At 38.2% G+C, this 24,752-nt stretch overlaps 2 protein-coding genes across 10 annotated transcripts in view; one reads left to right on the top strand and one right to left on the bottom strand.

Moving 5' to 3' along the window:
• Window positions 1-1,715: 1,715 nt before the first annotated feature.
• On the bottom strand, window positions 1,716-24,666 carry HAT1 (histone acetyltransferase 1). 3 transcript variants are annotated; one of them, XM_075153242.1, is made up of 11 exons: window positions 24,561-24,666; window positions 21,270-21,341; window positions 18,507-18,582; window positions 16,583-16,703; window positions 11,364-11,543; window positions 11,012-11,133; window positions 10,407-10,511; window positions 9,960-10,066; window positions 7,227-7,378; window positions 5,799-5,915; window positions 1,716-2,022 (listed from the first exon to the last, which is right to left on the bottom strand). In XM_075153242.1, the coding sequence occupies exons 2-11, from the start codon at window positions 21,328-21,330 to the stop codon at window positions 1,855-1,857; spliced, it is 1,209 nt and encodes a 402-aa protein (XP_075009343.1). In that variant the 5' UTR covers window positions 21,331-21,341; window positions 24,561-24,666; the 3' UTR covers window positions 1,716-1,854. The 3 variants fall into 3 exon arrangements, with proteins under 3 accessions (XP_075009343.1, XP_075009341.1, XP_075009342.1); XM_075153240.1 differs by lacking the exon at window positions 24,561-24,666 and adding an exon at window positions 22,635-22,739; XM_075153241.1 differs by lacking the exon at window positions 24,561-24,666 and adding an exon at window positions 22,565-22,674.
• SLC25A12 (solute carrier family 25 member 12) overlaps window positions 22,930-24,752 on the top strand; it is a 52,876-nt gene continuing 51,053 nt past the window's right edge. For 4 of the 7 annotated variants that reach the window (XR_012674097.1, XM_075153220.1, XM_075153221.1 and 1 more), the window contains exon 1: window positions 24,579-24,661. Coding sequence is in view for 3 of the 7 variants with exons in the window: in XM_075153220.1 (XP_075009321.1) it covers window positions 24,650-24,661 (12 nt within the window). In the remaining 4 variants the exon portion in view is untranslated. Of the gene's footprint in view, window positions 23,321-24,529; window positions 24,662-24,752 lie in introns of those variants that run through there. The other 3 variants (XM_075153223.1, XM_075153229.1, XM_075153227.1) reach the window with 3 other exon arrangements.

Raw genomic sequence — 24,752 nt, 5'->3', positions numbered from 1 at the left:
ATTCCGTTAGGTTATGAAAAGATTAATCTGCCCTAATCACCTTGCGGGAGAAGTTTCACTATTTGCTTAAGGAATGCACTTTTGTCCTTTTGGCTCAGTAGTTTCTTTCATATCCATCCTGCACCATCAACTGAATAAGGCAATCTTCACTACCTCTAGCATCAAGCCTACATTTCATGACATTTCTCAGCCCTTTCGGGATATCCATACAACCTGGGGGTGACAGCAGACAAACCTCCTTTCCCTTCCCACATCGGGTACTAGAAGGATGGAAGATACAGATATGCCAGACTCTTCTGCCTTTTTACGCTCCCCCCACCTCAAGAAAAGTAACTTAAGAGCGAAACAATGTTCAACCTCTCTAAGTGGGCAAACAGCCCATCAGGCAGTGTTTTTTCTTGTTAGTCCCACAGTTTCTTAAAAGGCTTAAGCTTCTTCGTGAGCGGCTTCAGCCTTAGTAATGCAAAAGCTCAGGCAGTGTTAGTGTAGACTTCCCCAGAAGCAGAAGAAGTATCCTGGACTTCTGTGCAGAAACCTAATTAAAGCACAGTGCTTCACTTCAGCTTTCCCTCTTCTGGCTTATCACCAACACCTGAACATGTTCAATAGGAAACCAAAACCAACCAACCAACCAAAAAACCCCACCCCAGCCCCTCAAATCCCACAACTTACCTTCAGGCTTACTACTACAATCAGGAGAGGTCTTTTTAAAATTGTTATTATTAATGTGTATAAAAGATTTGGATACTGAAGTAAATGAATGACATAATATCATACAGACAAGATATCCTAGCCAGAAGAATTAAAATCTCAAAAAAGAATTTAATAGAAAATACAAAAAAAATCCACAGGAGGTTTTAAACATTTGGAAAACATTACACTTTCTCCACATCATACCAGATGGTAGTAGAGAACTCTCAATCTACAAAGTCCAGTTTTGAAAGCTGGACCTGAATCCCATTAGGACCATGAAACATGGTTAATACATTTCAACATTCAGATTACAGACCAAGACAAGTCAGTTCTGAAGTCTGAGCTACCAGAAAAGATACTGTAATTTATTCCTTTGAGGGAGGAATGACATTACTTCTCAAGGATAGCAGAATAGAGTCAAGGAACTACATAAAGGCACTTGCTTCTTACAAATTTGTGTGTTTCTTACGCTAGCTAAAGTAGAAGTGCTTTTGGAGTCCTTACAAAGTCTTGTCTGTTTCCCCAACTGTCAGGCATTTTCCTGAAATTGTGAACCTGCAAACTTGGGGGTTTGAAAAAGAATATGCTCAAGGCCCTTTAGAGGCTTAAGCAGAATGGGTCTGCTGAGTATGGGAGCAGGATCCACTTTTAAGAAAGGGTAAAGAGCCTGTACTCAGGAAGCATGCCAGCCAGACCACAGAACCAGTCTTGTCACCTGCTCATATGACATTAAACCCAGGAGTGCACAGGCCCTACACAGTACAATAGGATCCAAGTAGAACAGCCTGAGGAGGATCAAGTTAGAAGAATTTAAGAGATGCAATATTTATATTGCTTAGATTTATGTATTAACTTGCTATTCAGGTATCTATTAAGTCTTCAGGCAAAACAGAAGGGTAAAAGAAAATTAATACAATTGAAGTGATACTGTATCTGAGAATCTACGTTGTTTATTTCAGCAATAAGTGCCCCCAAACCTAGAGTACAACATTGAAAAATCTACAACACAAAAATAGAAAATATTCAAAATGCACAGAAACACAAGTCACCTTTAATGTGATTAAAACGTCACATGAGTTTTTTTTGCAGTTAAGTGGCAATTAAGGATGTGCTTTACAACACTGTATAGAAATTTGCAAGTTTCCTGTACAGGCAGGATCCTCATGCTTGTGCAAGTCGTTCTAGGACTCTTCGGTAATCTGAAACAAGTTGTTGGAAGCTCTCTTCTAACTGTTCATGTTGCATGTTCAGGTCTATTTGGTTCAACTGATTCGTCAGCTCCTCTGGTCTTAGACACCTTCTCATCTTGGCAAGTTCTCTCTGCTTTTTCTAAGCAATCAAACAAATAGTAGTTTGAACACAACCAATAATCAAGAATATGGTATTTCATTAAATGTATTCAATTTCACTATCTAGTTCTTTAAGATGTCCCTAATCCTAAGAAAAACAGTAACAGTGTTTGATTAGGACATCGTTTCTGTTAAAGCCTCATAGTTTCTGTATTACCAATGAACCAGTGAAGTGAAAAATGGTTTCAGAGTTTTCCTTAACCAAACAGATTGAGTCTAATGGTACTTTACTACTGAAGATGTATGGCATGAAAAACTAGACTGTAGAAAATTGACCAGGATATTTAGTTCTATGCTGACATTAATCACACTGGTGTCCCATGATGTGGCTGCTCAGCCAATTAATTTCTCCATAATTGACTATCAAAAATTAATTTTAAGCCTCCTCTACACAGAAAATATTTCAGGAATTGTTACAAATTATTCAAGTTACCGAGGATTAGCAGTAACAGCAATAAGATTATTTACAAGCATAAACATATTTGTACAGCAAGACGACAAGGAGTTCCCCTTGCTGTGTCACATATGTGATATTTTTACATGTTTCTTAAATACAAGAGTATTTTGAGGTATTTTTCCTCTCCCCAGATATATTTTTTTATACAGCAATATCTGAGCTGCTCAGTTCCTTAGTTACTTACCATTCTTCAGTCTTCCCTTGCTTTGTAAAAGCAGAATATCATTCAACATGTCATTAAAAAAGGAAATAGATGCATTATGTATGCCTGGCATCTTATCAATAAGTCTTTGCAATGCCTATGGAATCATAGAGTTCGTTAAAACAACAAAATTCTCCCAAACAATACTACTTCTACCATCAGTCTCAACATCAAAGCCTTTCTGTAGTCTATTTAATTTTACACTTATCTCTCAAAGGAAAATTTGTTTGCTTTCTATGACTGATGCTGAGGGCCAGGAGGAAGGAGTGGAGACCACAGTAAGCTGTAAATGAGTAAGATCAGAAAAACTTTGATAATCTCCCACAGATCCCATAGATAGGCAAAGTTCAGTTCAGAAAAGGAGGTTCTGTATCAGGGTCCTGATGAGGCCTCCAGGCACACTTTGGCCAATAATCAAGAAACATTTCCTTGTAGAAAGCATAGCTGTTAAAATTTTAGATTCATGTTAGCTCTATCTAGTCAAAATAAATAAGATACTCAAAACATGTGATGAGTTGCCCAAATGAAAATAGAGATGAGTATCTCCTGAGCAAGCTTCTGTCAGTAGGAAAACTAAAACCTTATTCTAGAATTAATTCAAAGTCTGCTTAATTAACAGGAATATCTGCTAAGATTATAAATATTAGCTCTGAAAAAAAGGTCTAGCTTTCAAATGCCCATTATGTCTGATACTGTAGCTTTAAGTCATCTCTAAGTTCCAGATTCCAGGTAAAAAGCAAACTCCCTCTGCATGTTTCAGATAACCAGTTTTTTCAATATCCATTTCCCTCCAAATATACTACCAGCATATCCAGGTACACAAGATTCTGAAACCTGCAATCAGTGACATTTTACCTGGACAGTTTCAAGACGATTCTTTGAGAGCAAGTTACTGGGCTGAGCAGAAAAGTATATTTTGTTCAAGTAGCAAACCTGAACAAAGTATTATGATAAATAAAAGCAGCACAGCAGTAGTGTTTACTTCCAAAAGGGATGACGTGATGAACAAAGACACAATCAAGGAGACATGTCTAGCAGCACAGCCTGCTAATGAGCATAAAAAGCAGAATTCTTCAGAAATGGAGAAGCCACAGTGAAACTGGAATTTCACAAGCTGCTCACCCTCTGAACTACCTTAGAGTGATGCCCCGTTCACTAAGATACCAAATCTTTCATTTCCTCTATTAGTAGTACTTATACAGAAAGCACCACAGCTGGCTGTATCAGTCACTCCAATCTAGTGGTGCCGTATATATAATCTCAGTATTTTTAGCAACAGCCTCCTTTCTAATGTGAAGACTTCAAGGGGAATAGATGTATTACAGGTTTTTTCATCTGGGGTTTCTGCATACAGTTTTATTGCTGCTACTGTTAGCCAGGAAATAGCTGTAAGATGCAATACCATTTTTATTAAATTAAGGTAGTTGCAATTTAGAATTATTCTACATCTGTAGAGCACTGTTCAAATGAAGCTATCAAGTGCTTTGTATAAGAAAAATGATAGCAGCATTAGAGCATGCAGTAATATTCCTGTTTCTTTATTAAAATCTGCTTCCCCCCTCTCCAAATTACTATATATATTAAGTTAGTTTAATTGCAGTTCTGAAAAGTTTTTGAAAACAGCACCGCGACTAAAATTTATTTGAAACACTGTTTAATATGAGTGCATGAGTAAGCTGTTTACCAGGTAGAACTACCATAAACAAGATGGCTGTATTTCAGAACATGAAACTTAAAGTCAAGGAGAGGGTGTTTGCTGCTTTAAGGATTCTTTTGAATCCTCATTGAAATACCTAAAAAATTAAAAATGCAATATTCTGAAGTAGCAATATTGCACATCTAGCAATACAAAATCCATTCATGATTAATGCATTTATTGCATGCAAAGACTGAAGTGGAAACAATTGCTAGAAGCACTAGAATTGAAGCTGCTTATGGAATTTTGGATTTCCCCCATAGGACTTCAGTGCTGAGTGAATGAATTGAAACCATGTAACAGTCCTGTTAGCGGAGAAATCATAGCCTTTTTTGTAGGGGACACAGAGCGAAATCTAGCAAATGAGACAAGACACTCATGAAAGAAAATAGAAAGTGTTTTGATTAAGGTCCTGCCACTCAGCATGAAATGGTATTACCTCCAGATCAGGCAACTATTTAATACAGTACTGGGTTCTCATTTCTGCTAATAGCCCCCCTAAGTCCAACATGAGTACAATCAGAGTTTTGCTATTTTGGTATAACAGGGTAAGTACTGCTTTAGGGAGGCTTGCAAGCTAATCAAGGTACTTCTCATACTTTGTGAAACTTTTCCAACAGGGTTTTGGTTTGCTTAGCAAGTACTTAATTGAAGAGAGTAGCTAACATGCTAGTTATAGCAATAAACCTAGATTTATTTGTGGTCTTTTGACTCTTAATACAAAGATTGATGCCATTAGCAACTAGGATTTTTTTTTTTTTAATCTGCATCTCAAAAGGTCAGTTTATGGAACACAGACCAACTATACTGAAGATCCTGAGAAGCATACTTAATAGGAACTAAGAAAGTTACTTTGCACTAAGTTCAGTACTTGCTTAAACTTTACCGGTGGAATTATTTTATATTCTATCTGCATGGAGTTCTATGTTGACGTGGCTAGATTACTTCTAGCAAGCTGTTTTGTAAAGACCTAACTAACAAGTAGAACAGGAATCTAAACTATACGTAGTCTGTAGTGTAAACTTATTACAGGATTTACCTCTCCAAATTTTTGGCTTGTCAAAGATATTTTTACCTTTTCAAGAAATTGACATTTTTTTCCCCCTTAAGCCTACCTGGGCATAATGCCACTTGTAGCTAGATAACATAACCTTAGTGACAACTTCCTGCTGGAATTGGGCAGGAAGCAGTCAGGAGTCAAACACAGAATCTTCAGCACTGCTATGTATGAATGTTCTCTGCATCTGTATACATGTCAGTTGAACGCTGCTTAACTAATAGTAGTTGATTGGCAACATAATTGGCATCAACTACATTTATGGAAATGAAAATAAAATTAACTATAATTAGCCTTGAAATAAGTATTAAATGATACTTATAAGTAAATGATGTTATATACACCTTATAGGGGCCAATCAGTCTTCTTTTAACGTCCAACCGATAGCTTCTGGACTGTTCTGCATCACCCATATCTGTTGCACGCAATCGGAGAATTTCATAAACTCGTCTTGTGTGTTGCTAATGAACAGAAAGGAGAATAGAAATCATGTCTGAATAAAGAGGTCACTCAATAGAACTCAAAGTGGAGAAATACTGAAATATTAGAGTAGTTCCTCAGCTTATCAGAAGACAGTCAGAGGCATGGACAAAGCCTCCGTCAAACCTATCCTATCTGGTGGGTTAAATGAATAAACATTCTTGTTTTTCCTTCAAAACCATTTTCTTCCATGCAGCCAGTATCTGATCTCTCAAAGTGTTGCACTAGCTGTAGAGGTGCTTCAAGGACCCGCTGTAAATGAGCAGCAAAAATTTCAGAAGCCAGAGTCCAAAAATACTTCAAAGAACTGAAAGAGTGGAACTAGAGTGCCATTAAGCAATATTTTACAAAACAGTATCTACTTTGCTAATTTTAATAATCTCCATACACCTACTGCCCTTCACAAGGGCCCCTGCAGGTTTTAAGTATGAGAATAAAACAAAATATTTAAAGTTTTCTGTTTACTAGGGAAGAAAATGAAAGAATTAGTAAACAGAAAAACCGAAGTGCTTTTGGAACCAGAACCAGCTAGTAGCACATCTGGGAAAAAAAAAAATCATGTTGCCACTATATTACTATTAACTGTTGCATCTGTATGAAAACAGAATTTAAGACCAAGTAGTCTTTTGCTGAGCAACAGAACAAAAATATGATGGTTTGTTTGCTACACTAGCACATGTTCAGATACTGTTAAAAACCCAAACCAACCTATTTATCCTTCCAGGTTTAAGATATCAGACACAGAAGGCTGCAGATGTAGTTTCCTTATACAAGCTATACCATTTTCATGAACACATTTGAATATGGCTTCACACCCCTCATCCCTCAAGCCTCAAAGTTTTCATTAAACCACATTCAAATACACTTTTTAATAAAGCAACTCCGCCTTTTCACTACCATACTCACTAATGAGTTTAATCATTCACTGAGATTACCAGCAAATTTAATCGTTAATTTAACTGTTTAGTTCTCCAAGCATTTAGAGCTGCCTTAGTAGCAATTGTTTGCTACTTTAGTGTTCTGCATTCCCAGACCAACACTTGTTATTTGTATAAATATACTTGAAAGAAATGGAAACCATGTCAAACTCTATTACATCAACAGAATTACTAGGTTAAAAAAAAAAAGCATTTATCTAAAGCCACAAGCTAGGTATCTCCCTTCCAGATACATCCTAAAGATCTATTGAAATAAGGCAGAGTGTAAATTCCAAGTCTCCACCTCTATGTTTAAATTGTTATTCTACTAGTTTGATAAGAATATGTTCAACTAAAACTGTTCTGATTTAATACCTTATTTATTTTCAGTTTTTGTTGAGCTTCCACCACCATTTCTTGACTGAAACCTTGCATTAACTTTCCTGGGGAAAAGCAAAGCAAATCTTGACAGAGCTTTACAAGAACAAAGTCTCTTAGCTTCACATAGTTTTCAGATGGATCTTCAGCTAGAAAGAAAAGCACATAGTTAATATCAGTATTATTTGTTTCCTCATCTCTGGTATGTAATTACAAAGAACTATGGAAAACAAAAGCAGATACAATATTCATCAGTATATAAACAATGTGCTTGATCATAAGTACTACTATCAAAGTTTTAGATGTTTGACAGTAGACGTTAAAGAGATTGCAGAAAGAAAAACTTTAATATTTTGTGTATGCAGTACTGTACAGTATTATATACGCATTTCTAAGAGGCTGACAATATATACATTTAATCCAATTTAACTCCTTGGGAAAAGAAAATTACTCTACGTATAACCCCTTTTTCTTGTATGTCCCACCTATTCTGTATTTGACAGAGTGGTAGAACTACTAGAACACAAACTAATTATGTGGAAAAAGACTGGTGAAACTATCCTACTGCATACAACTAAACTAGCCAAAGACATGTACTGACCACGAGTTACAGTCTTTGTCAGCAAGGAAGATAGGGAAAAGTACAAGGACCCAAACGACAAGCTTATCCAAAATTAAAAGGCTAGAAGGACCTAAGCAAAAGGTGATCACAATTTCAAGTTACTTCAATTTTGCTTGAAGTGGCAGCATAACTATCAAAACTGCTGCTTTAGAAAAAACACCAAAGTTGACAACTAGCTTTGGTGAACATGATCCCATATGCAACTTTGTTCCCACTTATGAACTATACAGAAGAAAAATGCTTATGACGTTGTGAATATATTTCTTTCTTCCTTACTTAATTGTTTAGACAGGCTTACTACAAATAAGTAGCAGGTCATGTTTCCTCCCAACACTCATTTTTCCGTGGACTAGCATTGTGGAATCTATTGCTAAATAGCTTATATCCCAGCAATTTTTTCTTTAGTTTTGTGGACCACTGTAAATAGTTGAAATTTGCAGTTTAAGGACGATCAAAAGCTAGTAAGTTACCAAGAAGAAGGACTGGGATAGAAGTTTTTGCTCTGTATATGCAGCACTCCACAACCAGCAATTTATTTTTTGGGTTGGAGAACGCTTATGATGATTGTATCAGCTAAAATGTTTTGTGCATGAGTAGCCTAATCTTGTATGGCAAGTCTTATAGCACTTATTCTGCAAAAGAGATTGAGAAGCTGTACTAAAATTAAGGATTCCATTCCTTTTCGCCCAGATTAGTTTAAAGAAAGATGAGGCAGTTTCTGTACAGTAAGCACTATCAGCATACATTTCACTTTATCAGTTAGGATGACAAGTTATAAGCAGAACAAAGTATTTGTTGTAAATGTGAAACTCCAAAATATATATTTTTTTTAAAAAGCATTAGGTCTTTCAAAGAATTTAAGTAGATCTTAATTTCCTCTTTTCAGAAAGGTTCAAGGCTTTACTTCACAATTTTAGATGCTGCGTAACTAAATATCCTGGCCATATCGAGATCGTCCAGCCTGATTTTCCCCTCAAAAAGGACAATAAATAATTTTGTAAAAGCCTTAATTTCCATAACTTGAGTGCCATGTAGAATATTGCAAGCTTTCTCCTGCTTTATTCCATAAAGAAATTAAAACCTATTGTAGTGCACATTTACTCTTTGCTACGACCCTGCATTTAAGGTATTGAGTCATGAACACGTCACATGATTTATGCAGTACCATGTTAAGACTTTGTTTATCCTCAGCTATAAAAGCTGTGTAAAGCTTCGTACTATTAAAAGGAAAAAGAAAAAAGTAAATGCATGATGCACATGATTTCCTGTTGTATAAACGAAGTTATACTTCTTTAGGTTCCTATGAACTGGATTAAAATTTTGAGGTGGATTACTTTATGTTAGGGTTATCCTGCAGCAATGCATTATGAAAGCAAGTGTTCTATTGTATTTTAATTAGAATGGGGGAGTTATTCCCAACTAAGATGAGGTCTGAGATAGCACCTAGAATTGAATGGTCAAGTCATGTGTTTGAATTGCATTTTTTCCTATATTGGACTTGAAACCACAGGACAGATGTCATGTTTGTGGCCTTTTTTTTTTTTATGCGCGTACACCCTTCCTCCCCTGTGCCACTTCCCCAATAATTTTTTATTTTTAGATATTTGTGCACACACCTCTAATATCATGGGTGCCTTCAGCCAGCAATACAGGCTCCTGGAGCACAAATTCTCTACAGATTTTTATTGTCTGTAAAAATTTTGGCTTGCACACTAATATTAATATGCTATTTCAATTTGGTTCTCCCCACCCCCCCAATTTTGAGTTTTGGGTAATAGGCGTAAGTTGAACACGGAATTTGACAAAGCTTGATCTCTGGGCAAACTGAGCTGTGTATCTCACAATAAAATGTCTAATTAGCTGGTAATCCGTTCATGCTAGGGATTGAATTTTCCTGGTGTGCTGTTCTCTAAGTAAAGGATTTAAGGAGCTATGTTATATACAGGTCTTCTATAAACCAGGATACTATTAATCCTGAACTGAGCTGAAGCTAAATCTTCAAAAGGCCTGACAAATTCTGACAAGTGAACATGAAAGTTAGTTTGCGGGCTAACAACCTGTGAATGCTACAAGTTGCTTATGAACTGAGTTAAAAATTTAACACAAACCTGTTATATCAAGTACTGTAGGAGAAGACATATAGTATCTATGAACTGTTTCAAGAAGCTGAGCACCATGGCCTTCTCCTTGGAATGGTGGCAATATCAGCATCTGGCTACAGACAAAGGAAGGTATTTTCAGTTCAAATGCATGCATTTGCAAACATTATAATGTAAAGGCTTGAAAACGATGGTATTTCATTTTAGATTAAAGTAGTGTAGCAATCTTCATGTTAAAATATAATTTTTAACAGAGTTTTAAAATTGCTAAATATTCAAAACTTGTTTGAGATTCCCTCCGCTTCAAGAAGGGAACAATGAAATAAATCAGTGCATAGCCAGCTAATAATGGGGATTTTTTTAAACAAATCAACACCATTATAAACAAGTATTGGGAACTTCAGCAGTTCCCTCTTCTGAAATAAAAGGCAAGGCACGAGTTATGCCGCCAATTACCTTACACGTGGCCGGGTTTTGTCTGGGTACACATAGTAATTATAGACTGTCATGTAGCCTACGGTCGCAAAGAGTGTAGCTCCATCCTTATTATACTTCTCAAATCTGCAGATAAAACAGAAAGCCAAGCAGGTCAATTACAGTCGCGCTCCCATGCAGTGTCCATTTTCTTTTCCATTCTCCAACTGAATTTTCAGTGTCAGCAAGCTACTCTGTGAGGGCCCAATGGGTACACCTGCTATGTTCTGAATGTACAATTCACTTAATTGGTGTGCAGCAACTTGGATAAATCAGGCCTCTTTACAGCACTTCAGTGCACTTGCCTATTATAAAGATGAATAGGTGGCAAGTAAAAGAAAACACAGGCAAAGCTCATTTTACTGTTTAAGCCTACATTCAGGGCTCTAACGGACAACAGCATTTAATTCAGCTCTATTCTCAAGGTTTCCCAAAGCATAATGGAGGAAAACTCAAGCCTCATAAACAATGGTTTTTCTTTCCTGGGAAAAATATCATTATACTGCTCCAATAATTGGCCAGCCACAATTAAAATGCAGGCTTTGTGGAGGTAATAAGGTCCACTGTTGCTTTAGAACTGTACTTACACTAAAAAGTAGTTCCATCTTTCATCATCTACATCAATAAAGCTAGCAGTTTCAATAAACCACATCAAGAACGTCTGAAGCCTTTCATGATATTCTCGAAAGCCTGGACATGTCATGTCAGCCTAGGGAAAAAGCCAGGAGAAGTCAGGTGAAACCTATCACAGACATTAGAAGAAAAAAATATGCAAAACCTAATTAAGTTCTCCAATACAAAAAAGCATGTTTATAATTATTAATAAACTGGTAAAATGATAGTATTTATATACTATAGTTGAAACATTACTGAAAGTGCATCACTGCAAAATAGACTTTTTCGTTGCTCAAAAGCAGAAGTTTCATTTATTTTTCATACCTGGTATATCTGATATGTTATATCTTCACCAGCTTCCTCGTTATGGACAGAATATGTGTGTAGCAGCATTCCAAAGGGCTTGAAGTTGACCTCCTTCTCCAGCAGAGACACAAAGTCATCTGTGTTTGTGCAAAACCCAGGAGGAATGATTTCTCTAATTTTACTTTCAACATCATCTGCCTGGAGATTATAAAAGGAGGTAGGATCAGTGGAAGATTAGAAAAAGACAGCATTGATGTCACTATTGCGCTATAAGAAACGAATATAAAAGAGGTGCTATGGCCTAACAGTAATTTAAAAAAAAAAAAAAAAAAAAAGAAGAAAAGGAAAAAGAAAGCATTCCTGTTGTTCAGTAGTGACCTTCCAGCAAGTAAGGGAGCTGCACTGACGAGATCCAGAAAGGTCACAATCCAGCCACAGTAAGCATCAAAAAGTTCATAGTTACAGCGTAAGTTCATGAACATTTTTGTTTAAAGATTGTTACATTTGTCCAAGTAAAACCTAAGAGTGTTGATAGCTATTCTGAAAGTGCAGCATATTCAGAAGCTAAGACTTTCCAGCCAGCAATTCTCCAAGACTACGTTACACAGTCTTGTGGAACTCAGGTTCTCAAACAAGCAGCTTACAAGAGGTATTAGGTGGTGCAGAACTAAGTGGAGGAAAAGGGACAAAGATCAAAAATGGTAGCTCCCAAACAGGAAAGTGACAGCTAGCACACTCTTGCATTTTTATGTCTCCCTGCTTGAAATGCCTGCCTATAGGATCAGCTGCAAAACACATTACAAACTCAGAAAACAACATTCCATATTCAAATCAAAGAACATTTTGAAAACAAAGTTTGACATAAAATAATAACAATATAATTTAAGGATACTGTCAGCAAATCTGACCTGTAGTCTAACATACTAGGGAAGAAGAAATATTCCAACACCAAAATTAAATTCAGAGATTAAAATTACTCTTTTCAGATAACCAAAGTGAAAGTTACAGACTATCAGCTGAGCAGACTTCATAATCCTTTTCAGACCCCAAAAAGACCACTTGATTGAATACATTTACTACTTCTTTTTAACCATGAATATTTGATGAAGTTTCACAATAACGTATTACTGCTTCTCACCAGGCAATAAAACTTAATGAATTGGTCTCAACTTAACAAAACCGTACTCCTCAATACAACCCCTAAAAGCCTGACATTACATTCAACAAAATGAGCTTACATTCAATTCAAACTTTCCTCTGGACAATGAATCCAGGTTTTTACTTAATGGAGTTTGCCGTGAGTTCAGCTGTAATGTTTGTATTGTATCTATTTCCACAAGGACTGACACAAGAACACTTTGTGTTAACTTACTAAGCAGCTCTTTCACACCGTTTACATGCATGATGGGTATTAGTTCAAAACCAAGACCCTTGCTACTTAGCATTCAAAACAGGGAAATTAAGATCCTTAGAACAAAATACACTACAAAAGGCTAATACAACATGCTACTAATTCCTGTTCTTTCAACCATAGTCCCTTAAGTAGAAGCAATGCACCTGCAAATGAATAGCACTTTATCATCCAGTTACATTTTTAGTGTAGAGAAAGATGGATGTAGTTCAGCACAAACAAGTTTTATTCTTAATGGTTTGGTACTACCAACATTTATATTTATATTTGTATAGAGAGCTATCAAGCAGTTAAAATATAGCTCTACAATACTTGGTGTAAGAACCCAGTTAAAATGCATACAATTTTACATCCATTTCATTCTCAAAACAAAGGAGATGCATTTATTGGAACCTTTGCTATTGTTCTTAAAGCAGTATTGGTTAAACATATTTTCTCTACACTTACTGATTTAACTGCATTACACAAAACCAGCCATTTCTTTCAGAATCAATGAATTACACAAAGAAAAAGTATTTGTATGGAACACATTTCAGAAATGCTTTTTTTTTAATTGTGCAAGTGCATTGTTTACACAAATCTTAAGTCTGCACTGCTGACAAAGCTGTAGGAAACCACAACTAAGAATCTGTAGCAACTTTCATTTTATATATCTGAAAAAGGCATGTAAAAATAATCTAGAACTAAAACAAAACTTCCAAGCATTTGTTCAATAGCTCAGACTATGTGGAAGATAACTAAAAAGGGTGAATATGCAGTATGGAGTACTATATAAATAACATTTAAGTAATTTTGCTCTCCTTGCATTTTTAAGTTTCTTCGTTAGTGATAAGAAGGAAGACAAACTTTCACCTGCTGAAAGCATGTAAGATAATGCATCGATCACTGGCTGCCACCACAGAAAAATCTTGTTTTCCATAAAATAGAAAGAATTAAATCATGAGAACAGATGCTTAGCAAATAAAGCAGTAGCCAATCCTTCTTAGTTCTATATGACCAAAACATATTTTCACCTGCCTCCTAAAAGTTCTCTCCCCTCTAAATGGGGCCTGACACAATTTAAGAAAAGAAGCTATATTATTCAGTTACTTTTAGTTAACAAGATCTCCCTTTCTGACAGAGGAAATCCCAGAATCCTCAGTTTGAGTCATGGCATAAGTTTAAGTGATGCAATTTTCAGTTAGTATGTCCTGGAATACTGGAATCTACAAATATCAACAGCATACAAATAATTTATTTCATTAATACTCATACTTTTAAAGGGAAACATCCATTACACAGTAGGCACTTTCCAAACTCTTCTCTCTGAGGTGCTCATAATCCCAAGAGTTACCAAAAATTTGTTTACTGCCTTTCCCTTGTGCATTTCTTTGATATTGGCGAGAGGTTCATTTCTTTTATCAGAGCAAGGCACTCATATCTTACCAATTGGCATGGATGTACCTGATGACGCACAAGTTTCTGTTCAGAAAACAATCCAGTTGACTACTGCAGCAGTGTTAAACATAGGCAAAGCCACTTACAATGAAGTGTTCAAAAACCTGAATGAAACCAGCCAAGAGTTGTTGAGCTTATGGTTCATGGAAGTACTGCCTGTAATGTACTACCTTCGTAATCAGAAACATGTTAGGTGATGATGGGGAATTTGGTATAGGCTTTGTAACTAAATTTGATTCGTAGTAGGACTATTTAAGTGGGCAGTATCTCTTTGTACATTGCATTTGACTCTTGATAATTTTAATATAGCGATTATTCTTGTACTAACGGGCAGTTATCACGTTTGTATACCATGTAGATGCTGTTTCAAAGTGGCTTCATTTAAAATAATTACAGCAACATATTTGAAAGTTGAATTTCTCTAACAATTACATGTATTAATTCCAGTGGGCAGTAATGGAGTGATCAGTAGTATTACTTAAAACAAGGATACCCAATATGAAAATTACACTTTTTCATTAACTTTTGTGTAAAGCAAATGTATTAGACCAGCTGCAAAGCAAGATAAACACATTTATAGTAAAGACTGTTTCAGAGGTTAGTGAAATACTTTCCCCCACCCCATCATAAAATCCAGATGAAAAAGAGGATACTTGAACAGCTGCAAATCTCAAAGCAGCAAGCAATTTGGAGGTCAATGTTCTTACTATTTACACTGGAAGAAAGCAGCCTCTCTTCAGATATTTGAAAAAATCAGCTCCACCCAAGGGATAAATTCTGTCCATTTTCAGTAAATCAAGTGCCAACTTCTGTTTAAAATGTGATCATACTTTGCTGAGCCTTCCCCACTAACATGGTTTAGATCCATCTTCAGGGAGATGATGTTAAGATGCATAAATATGACTGGCTTTTGACATTTCAGGGTCTTATCTTTTTCCTCATGTTTGAAAAGATCTTGAAGAAAAAAAGTAGTAGTATGGGGAGGAATATTTCTGTCGGTCCCTAGCAGAGATTGTAGCAGCTGCTTTAGCAATAATGTAACAAAACTTAGTATCACAGAGTAAAACCACTTGCTGTTGAATGGGCTTGTGTAGGTATTTAGATACAAAATCCTAAGCTGTGAATAACTTTGCAGAGCATTAAAACTAACTTCCCACTTGTAACCAGTTATGTTAAAGGCAGAGACTGCTGTCCTTTCCTGAACACCATCTATTCACAGCACAAAGATTACCTGTCATATATGGCAGATAGTCCGCATCTTAGTATGATTATCCTGAAGGAGTTGAGATCAACAACCAAATAGTTAACTTAGAAAAGTAAATGTTAATATGCATTTAAATTAACACCCTGCTGTAATGACAGCTTGTTTTAATCTCTGCAAATGCATTCATATCTTAAGGTGGTTAAACTAATGGCAAATACAAATGCAGAACAAGACTGATGACCACCATATCTTTTTTCCTACTAAGGTTTAGATATAGCCATATGAGCAGCCTATTTGGATGCACAGTGTTAACAATACCAAGGGAAGTCCAGGGTAATCCACGACATTCTTCCGATTCAGTCAAGGCTTGTAAATACTCTGGAAAGCATACAGAAGCCTCACTCAAAAAGATCTTTTTTGTCCCCATCTCAAACCCTTAAGCAACTGGAGGAATAATTCAGTAGAGGAAGCAGGGCTTGAAAGAAACAAGGATTCTGAGCTATTATCTCAAAAATATTCTGAGAGCATATAGGCAGAAGGATTAAAAAAAGCTTTTCTACAAGTCTTCTATAAGCTTGGAAAACCTGTAGGCAAAAAGAGAAAAAAGTAAAAAAACCCAAAACCCCAAACGAAACAAAACATCCTGCAGCTAACTGTATTATTGTATTCCTTTAAGCAAGATGTAAAGCACACAATACCCAATCAGAAGTTTCTAATCTTGTTTCTGCTTTACTTGTTCTCCACATTTGCCATTTAAAGAGACACAATCAAATATCCTACCTCATGCAGTGTTTACAGAAACCTCCTTTTCCTTCTCACTGAATTCTCTTCAATATAAAAAAAAACCACCAATGCTAGTCCTCCTCCTGGAGACAGTTAACATGAAAATACAGACTTGCTAAATTGTTGCGTTTTTTTGTGGAAGTAGCCTCAGTATTAGCACCTCATGTTTGACCATACCGTTTGACACAATTTTGATGGTACTGCACTCAAAGGAGGAACAATGGGAAAACGTATGGATGAAGTTCAAAGCTTTTTTCAGCTTAGCAACGAAGGAAGCTTTGTTTGTTTGCTTTTAATGTAAATCACGTTTGGGTGGGCAATTACTAAATGTAGCGTTCTTATCCATATCCCAACTAAACCTTCTCAATAATATTTTAAGTGCAGGTCTGGTTCTGTCTTTACCTCTACACAGTCAAACTTTTCATTAACTTTAGATGTATATTCGATGCGGAAGAGCGTTGACAGGTTACCAGCAATATAGTACAAGAGGATCTTCAGTCCCTTGTAGCCAAAGGCAACTTCGCTGAGGAAGAAAAGAGCAATCAGGAACTCTATGCAAGTTTCACAGCAAAACATTCACATCACAGAGCTTTCATTTAATAAGCTTTGAAGTTCACATCGTCTTTCCCAGTGAGCTTTTCCATACTAAGCTTCCTAATAGGAAAAGGGAATCAAACTGGATGTGCGCTGTCTAGACAGATATAATGCCTTACACTATCTCTACTAGTTATTTTGCTCCTCTAGTGGAGAAATAGAATATGTTCCTGAACTCAGTAAGGCAGTGCCTGTGCACTTATTGTGACAGCTCAAGAAAGAATACCTGAAAGAGCTAATACTGCATCTATGTTTCTCAGTATCTTAAACTCATTAACATTTATTTATATTAATTGATCAATAACATTTATTAAAACTTACTTTGCAGTGTAGTATAATATTTTGGAGTACACTACTGCAGTTTATACTGTATAAAACAGATAGATAACTAGTCATAGCAATAAGTGTGTTTTTGGTGGACAGTTTCTGTATACTTATTCAATCTAACTAGAACCAAGTAAATGCAAAAAAAGGTACGGAACACAAAAGCCTTTTTTACATTTTGAAAATATGAGTTGCCTAAACATAAACACTATATGAAGTATAGAGAATTTCTTTTCAGGCAAAAAAAACAGAACTGCAGAAAATGGTAATGTTTATGAAGAAACAGGTTCCTTTTTTTGTTATTTTAATGCATAGTTAACATTTTTTTATGGAGATTTTTCTTTTATGGTAGCACATTTACAATTTAAAATTTAAAGTATAAGTGCCAGAACAAGAATTTACTTGTTAGTTACACTGACAGATTGGAGAGTTCTCCCATTACTAAAAGCATAATTATTGTCAATGATAACTGCAGTAGATGTGTAATAGTGTAATTAATTTTAATACAATTAATATAAGTAGTTAATCCTACTCGGAGTACGCAGAATGCTTTTTAAAGGAATTGGAAATTAAGAAACTTAATTACTTCAAGAAGTCCACAGATACGTGCATGTGGATTTTCCTTAGTGTGTTTTTGTTGGTTTTTTGGTTTTTTTTTGTTTTATTTTTTGGTTTTTTTTTGTTTTTTTTGTTTTTTTTAAAAAAAAAACAACTATGGCCAGATTGTTGAATATCACTCTACTGAAAATATTAAATGACATTTTAGCACTAGGGACATAGTGCCTAACTTCCCTACAACATTAATGAAAGTCAGCATACTTGAAAAAAAAAAAAAAAAGAAACAGTACTTTTCTGTAGTTTCTGTATCCCCTGCATGTCTAACTGGTTACAAGTGTACATATTAGAGAAAATAAACCCCTGAATTCAATACAGTTAACATTCAATGATCTAGAACAGCCACCAATGTGAGTTTAAGTTAATACTTGACTTCTGTGTTTTACTCACTAAAAATCCCATGTAGTAGTAAAAAATGAATTGATATATTGTTGCTAGATACTGTTTTTTGGTACACATTACTGTGAAAGTTATTAGCAAGAATTGATAATTCTTTCCTAATCTTAGAAAAATGCCTTGAACGCAACACCCACTTAAACAAGTAATTCTGACTGCAAAATCAGGTATTTCATTCTCTGCTAATCTACCTTAAAAATAGCATATAAAACGACTACAGGCTCAAACTCTATGAGCTAGGCACCAAGGCCACTGTTTAACTATACAGTCATAAAACTGAAGTATTGCTGTGTCATCTAAAATAGCTTGGTATAGCAGGATTTCTTGTTTTCTAACAATTTGGAAGCAACTTTCCCCTTCCGGAACTATTAATTTGACTGTCGATACTTTAACTTACTCGTCTCCAAACACTTGATGGCTATACTCTGGATTAAACGTTGTGTTGTCATCCTCCAAATCCTCAGGAAAGCGAACTGAGAGGGGAAAAAAGAAAAAAAGAGAGCATGACCAAGTCATCAGCTTCAGTTTGTTCATCCACAGATGCCATGTTAGATGTTCATACATTCTTCCACTACAGAGTCAGACAACTTCAATTATGAACCTATGTTAGGCTAGCATACAAATGAAATAAAGACATCTTATGCCATTTAGATGCATGTTATTGAGGAGATCAAATCATTAAGCAGAATAAAATTGAGAAATTGACACAGATGTATACATGTATGTATTTAATATATATATGTATCTCCTGAATGTTACTGCCTTTAAGTTCATCTTGAACACTGAGGACACTGCCCAGCTGGATATTCCCACAGTAAGCCAGACCGATCATGTAATCAATGTTGCCTTCTCATTCTGCCATTCTTCTCCTACACGCAGGTGAGAACACTTCACTGTAGGGGGTTTTGATGAAGTGATGAACAGAAAGAAATGTTTATGTGCATTTATGTTCATGTCAAAGTTTTGGAGAATCAGCATGGATACATACAAAACAGCTGCACCAATACCATATTGGTACTTTTACCAATATTACCAAAATAATTGGCAATTTTTTTTCTGACTGTTTACTTTTCCTCAAAGCCTAGTATTAAACAAGGTCTTTTCTGGTAGTGTAAAAATATTTGCTATAATGGAGTCTACTCAAACTCAGTAACTTACCAAACAAGCATCTTATTCATGCTTATGGAGTTATAGCAGTTGCTCCACAGCAATTGTGACAGGAGTTCTTTCATCTTAAATATATGATTTATGATTAGTGAATGAAATTAGAGATTAAAGTAGGATTTTCTAGGAAAAATTTTAGATACTTGATTCCCAAACATCCTCTGTGTATTTGCAGTTAAAAAAATTACCTAAAATTGGAAGGGATGTAACTCTTAACTTAGGCCTTAAAGTGACAGGTCAGCTGCATTAACGAGGCACAGGTAGCTCAAGACAACAGTTACACATTTTTAATGTTGAACGAGTCAATATTGCATTAGCATGAGCATGCAATGTTGTACGAGTTAATATTGCTATTAAAGCTTTTTTTTTAAAGCATGTAGAATATTGAACTACAGCTTCATTGCTGCTTTACTCCAGTAAAAGTGGAGATGAGAAAAAAAGTTTTTTCTAATAATATTGGAAAGGAATTATTCAAAGAGAAAAATGCAAATGAGGAGTGTTCCAGTGACAAGATAAAAGTTTGGCCCTCAAAAGCAAAAGAGAATGATTGCTCTTGCCTTCTCAGGTTTAATTCAGAAAGCAACAGATCTGAGGCAAAGTAGTGTTAAAAAAAAAAACAAAAAACAACAAAACACAGAAAAAGGAACAAAACAAAAGCCAAACAGCAAATCTGAATTATCACCATGGAAGAAATTATGACTCTGAAGAGGCTAGCGTATGACTGCTTTTATATGTGGGAAATACCTGTTTTTTTTTTTTTTTTAATGGTACCACTTCGTAGCTTCTCATTTTTTCTCTTAATATAATTTGTACACGGAACATCTACACACTCTGAAATAAAAAAGGAAGCTAAAAATATTAGCTGAGATGGGCAATGGGTACCTTGTTTAAAAACCCTTTAGCAATCCCCCTGAAACCTGATATAGTAGCTCCTCAGATTTCTAGACCAAATTCACTCAGGTATCATGAGCTCTCATTTTTTACTTTGGTTTTAGAAAGGTGGAAGAGAAGAATAAAATGTTAGATCTAGTCACAAAACCATTATTTGAAATAGTGTTTAAGAGGAAGAGAAATACTTCACAATTAAAGTGGTTTAAAGACTTAAGCTTTGGCTCACAAGCCAAAGGTGATTGTGTATTAAAAATCATACTAAACTATACAGAACAGATTGCTAGTAGTAGTTCTGAAAAGTGCTTAACAAATTATAGTATTTGTACTGCTCAAGGGAACAACTGCAGAAGGGCTGGAAAGATTAAAAATTAGACAGGTATGCCTTATTCTTCAAGTTATCACTGCTGCACGTAAGTTTGAGATATAAGCAAGTCCACCAAGAGTTCAGTAATTCAGTCTGTATTCTGGGTGTCCTAGTAAGCAAATTAGCTATAGAGAGCAAGAAACAGTTCTCAAAAGAGTGACATTTTTTCTATTCAGATTTTAAATAATTTTCATTAAAAATGTCTTGTGTAATACAGGTGTTGGGGGGAAGGGCAGCCAAAAACCCAACCCAACAATACTTTTCAGACTTCTTTCTTGCTTTTATTTTTTTTCCCCTCAAAGAAGGAGGAAAGATGTTAAAAAATATCTAACATATAATTAGATGTTTGTAACCCTAAAGAAATGAATTCTGTTGCTATAGTCACCATGAAGATGACACATACTTAGGACTGCAGCATAGCATAAGGATTAGAGAAGAAAAGGGAAACTAAAAGAACATAATGAGTACTTCAAGAAAATAAGACAAGATGTAATTCCAATGCACTCTGGTAACATGCTAATAAATTGCTGATGACATTATCATGCAGAGACAGGACTGAGTTTCTATAGCTGTACTTTAATTCTAGTAGTCTCAGCAAAACTAGACTATGTATTCCTATTCTTATGTTTGTATATTTACATTAATAAGTACATATGGGTGGATGCAAGTATAAGGAAGTTTCTTAAGAAGGTACTAAAATATTGCAGTGTCAAATGCACAATATTTAAAAAGTGACATTACCCAGTTTCAGCTGAACGGCTTCATTTGTATTACACTTGTATTCAGCCAGCTTCTTCTCCATAGCAGTAAGTCCTGAAGAAAAAGATTTTTTTTTAAAAGAGTTAAGAGATGTACAATTTATGTGTCACTATTATTCAAGGAACATATTTAAAAATAGGTTCTCAAAACCAAAAAACCACACAACACAAACCCACTTACTGAACAAGTAGGTAAAAAAAGCTACAATATGCTACAACGTATAAAAGGAATATAGAGATTTATCTCAAACACTTTCCTGGAACGAGGAACAAGAACTAGAACACAAACCACAAGTGCCTCTCCTTTTAGTTTCTGAGAATGAAGGGCATTACAATAAAAATATTTAAATGTTCCAAGTTATTACCAATAAAACATAGTTGAAAACTGTAAGTAGAAATTAAGAATTCAGTCTAACAGATGTTTCTTTTAAAGAACATGTTAAGTAACATGTTTCAGGGCATTTCAAGTGTTTGCATTAAGTCATTTTCATAAACAGGTGTTTGTGAACTACAGTGGCATGTATACCACCAGCAATTATCTAGTCACTTCTCTTCCAGAGCAGATGCAGACGGAAATAACAAATTGCATCTAGTCTGTTTTTCAAAGCATAATCCAGCACAGAAGACGTGTTACTTATCATGGTATTTTTCAAGTGCTTTACAAATCCATCTCCCCTTCATTCCATAAGTCTCATCAGAAAGTTCTTCCCCTAACCTTAGATATTAAACTTTAAGTAAAGTAAGTAAAAACAAGTTTGGGTTTTTTTATTTCCCCCCAGTAAACTAGTGGACATGGAGGTGCACTTTGGCTTACCACTACTAAGCGTGGGGACCGTGAGCCCGAGGCTGCCTGCCTGCCCAGCAGCAGCATGACCATAGCAACAGGGCGGCGGAAAGTTAGCCGCGCTCCCCACCCAGACACCCGATTCCCCGGTCGTCCGAGCTCACCGCATTCAGCCCTCGCCGGCACCCCCGCCCGCTGGTCCCGCCACGGCCGCACCGAGCTCACGCTCCGCTTCCTTGCCCCATGTCCCGCGCGCTCCCACGCGCGGGCGACACCAGGGCCCTGCCAGTGCCCGAATGAGCCCGGCCGAGGGGAACAGTGTCGACCGCCCCAGGGCCCCACTCCCCCTCACGGAGAGGCGCCGGCAGCGCCCAGACCTGTTCCCCAAAGCGGCCAAGCCGCCGCCCCCCTCCGCGGTCAGGGCGGCAGGACGGGCCCTATCAGCCTGGGAGCGCAGGCGGGCGACGCAGGGCAAACCAGGCCCGAGGACTCACCCGCCATTTCCGAAGAGCGGCGGTGGCCGAGTCACCCGGGCAGAACGAATCAACCCGCGCGCCCACTCACCGGAAATGAGCGCACACACATACACATCCGCTTCCGCCCGCCGAAACGCAACGGCGAGCCAACAGCCGCACTGTGCGAGGCGCGTAGCCCGTGCGCATGCCCGCCGCTGCGCCGAGCGCCGCGCTGTCCCGGCGGGAACCTTTAAGAAGCGCATCCGCGCAATTGCTCTTTTGCATAGTCCCGCCCCCAGGGAGCCGCCGTCAGGAGCCCAGGCTGAGGCGGCCTGGCCGACACGCATGCGCAGTGCTTCCTGCCGCGCCTCGCACCTGCCCCAGCAGCGCGGGTCCGCGCGGCGGTGAGGGGCAGCGCGTGCGGGGGGTGCGGGCCGCAGAGCGCCGGGCCGGGCCGGGCCGGGCCGGGCCCGCCGGTCCTCCGCTGTCACTTCTGGTTCCCCTTGGACAGCCGAGCGCTTTGGACCTGAGCAGCTTAGCCCTGCCCCGACCCGCCGGCTAAATCAGACGTTAACCCTTTGTGAAGAGGCCTGAAACACACCTTCCCTTCCCGTTTTGGAGCGGGTAGAGCAAGCTCTTTTAATTCCACTCTTTCTTCACCTATAGACCTCATGACTCAGTGCCGCTGTTCAACTGAGGGAAAAAATAGAGCTTTATCATTAGTAAAGAAGAAAGCCATATGCTGAATCACTTCTTACAGCCACTGCTGGAGACTTCTGCAATTTTCTTCTAAAGGTCTGTTTTCTGATGCACACTGTTACTCTGCAACTGGCCTATATGTGGACTTGCTGAACAAGACTGTTTAGTGGTCAAATACTTCCAAATAGGCAGATTTCCAGCAGAACTATTTCTGCTGTCAGCTGGCACGTAGCCACGTACATAGTATGTGAACTCCAGGTTATCTTGAGGAAGTTTTTATTGACCCGTAGCCAAAAAAAGTTATGCTTTCTAGAGAAAATTAGTTGTTTTAAACTTAGAGAGGCGAGTCATTGTTTCGTATCTACCATTATAAACTCCCAACTATTATACTGTAGTTTTATATCTCACTGTGTTATCTGAGGTATAACGGAAGCCGTCCTTTTTATGTTTTCCAGTGACATGTAATAAAAGAGATCTTGTTGGTCCCTTGAAATAGTACAGCAAGACAAAACATGCATTATTGTTTAAGTCAGGCTTTATAAGCACTTACTGTGATTGAATTGTCCAAACAAAGTATAAATTTCTCCTTTCTTGAGGCCGTGGCCTGCATGTTTTTCATTTTGAGGTATAAAGCAAGTCTGTGTGCTCTACTGCTGAAGTATTACGAGAGTCTGTCAGAAGCTACTGAATTCCAGCCAGAACTGATTACTTTGTGCCTTTGTTAGAAATATGGGGCTACTATCACTTTGCAGCCATGCTGCCAGAATATCGGTCTGTAAACAGTTTCAGCACTTGGTATCAACAGGTATAGCTTTGCTGACCCTCACGGGAACAGCTGCATCTGTTAAGCCAGAAATGAGTTTCAGCAGCATTTTAAAGTTTAGTTTTGCGCTATGGAGGTGTTCCCAGCAGCCCCCCAGCCAGAACTCACAACCGCGCTCCTGGTGCCTTTGGTGGGGCGGGTGACACGCCGTCCAAGCGGCGCTAATGGGGGTAACCAACATCGCCCGCGGTGGGTCCGCGTGGCGGCTAGCGCGGGGGGCGAGGGCGCAGCGACACCGCTTCTGCCCTGGGCGCCCGCCGAGGTGCCCGGCCGAGAGCAGGCGGGGCAGGAGGTAGGGCCACGGCTGGCTCGTCGCCCGCCGGGGTCACGGATCAGGGGCCGCGGCGTAAGCGGACGGCGAGCCCCGGGCTGGGGCCACGGCGGTGCCAGTGGGCTCCGCTCCGCTCCCCTCGTCCCCGGAGACCTGCGGCGGGCGCTGCGGCCGCTGAGGGGAGCCCGCCGAGGGGAGCGGGCCGCGCCGGGCGGGGCAGGGCAGGGCAGGGCGCTCATTACCGTTGCGCTGCGCTGAGGCGGCGGCTGTTGCGGCGGCGCGGCGGGTGGGTAGCGGCGGGCGGCTCCTCCTCCTTCTCGCCGGGCGCAGAATGGCGGTCAAGGTGACTCTCCCCCTCCGTCGCTTGCCGCAGGAGGAGACGGGCGGGGGCGGCCAGGGGGCAGGCGGGCGGCGGGTGGAGGCAGCCGCTGCTG

Source organism: Calonectris borealis, chromosome 6, assembly GCF_964195595.1.
Source record: "Calonectris borealis chromosome 6, bCalBor7.hap1.2, whole genome shotgun sequence".
NCBI lineage: Eukaryota > Metazoa > Chordata > Aves > Procellariiformes > Procellariidae > Calonectris > Calonectris borealis.
The sequence above is the reverse complement of the archived record's forward strand: the minus strand, read 5'-3'. Positions and strand labels throughout refer to the sequence as shown.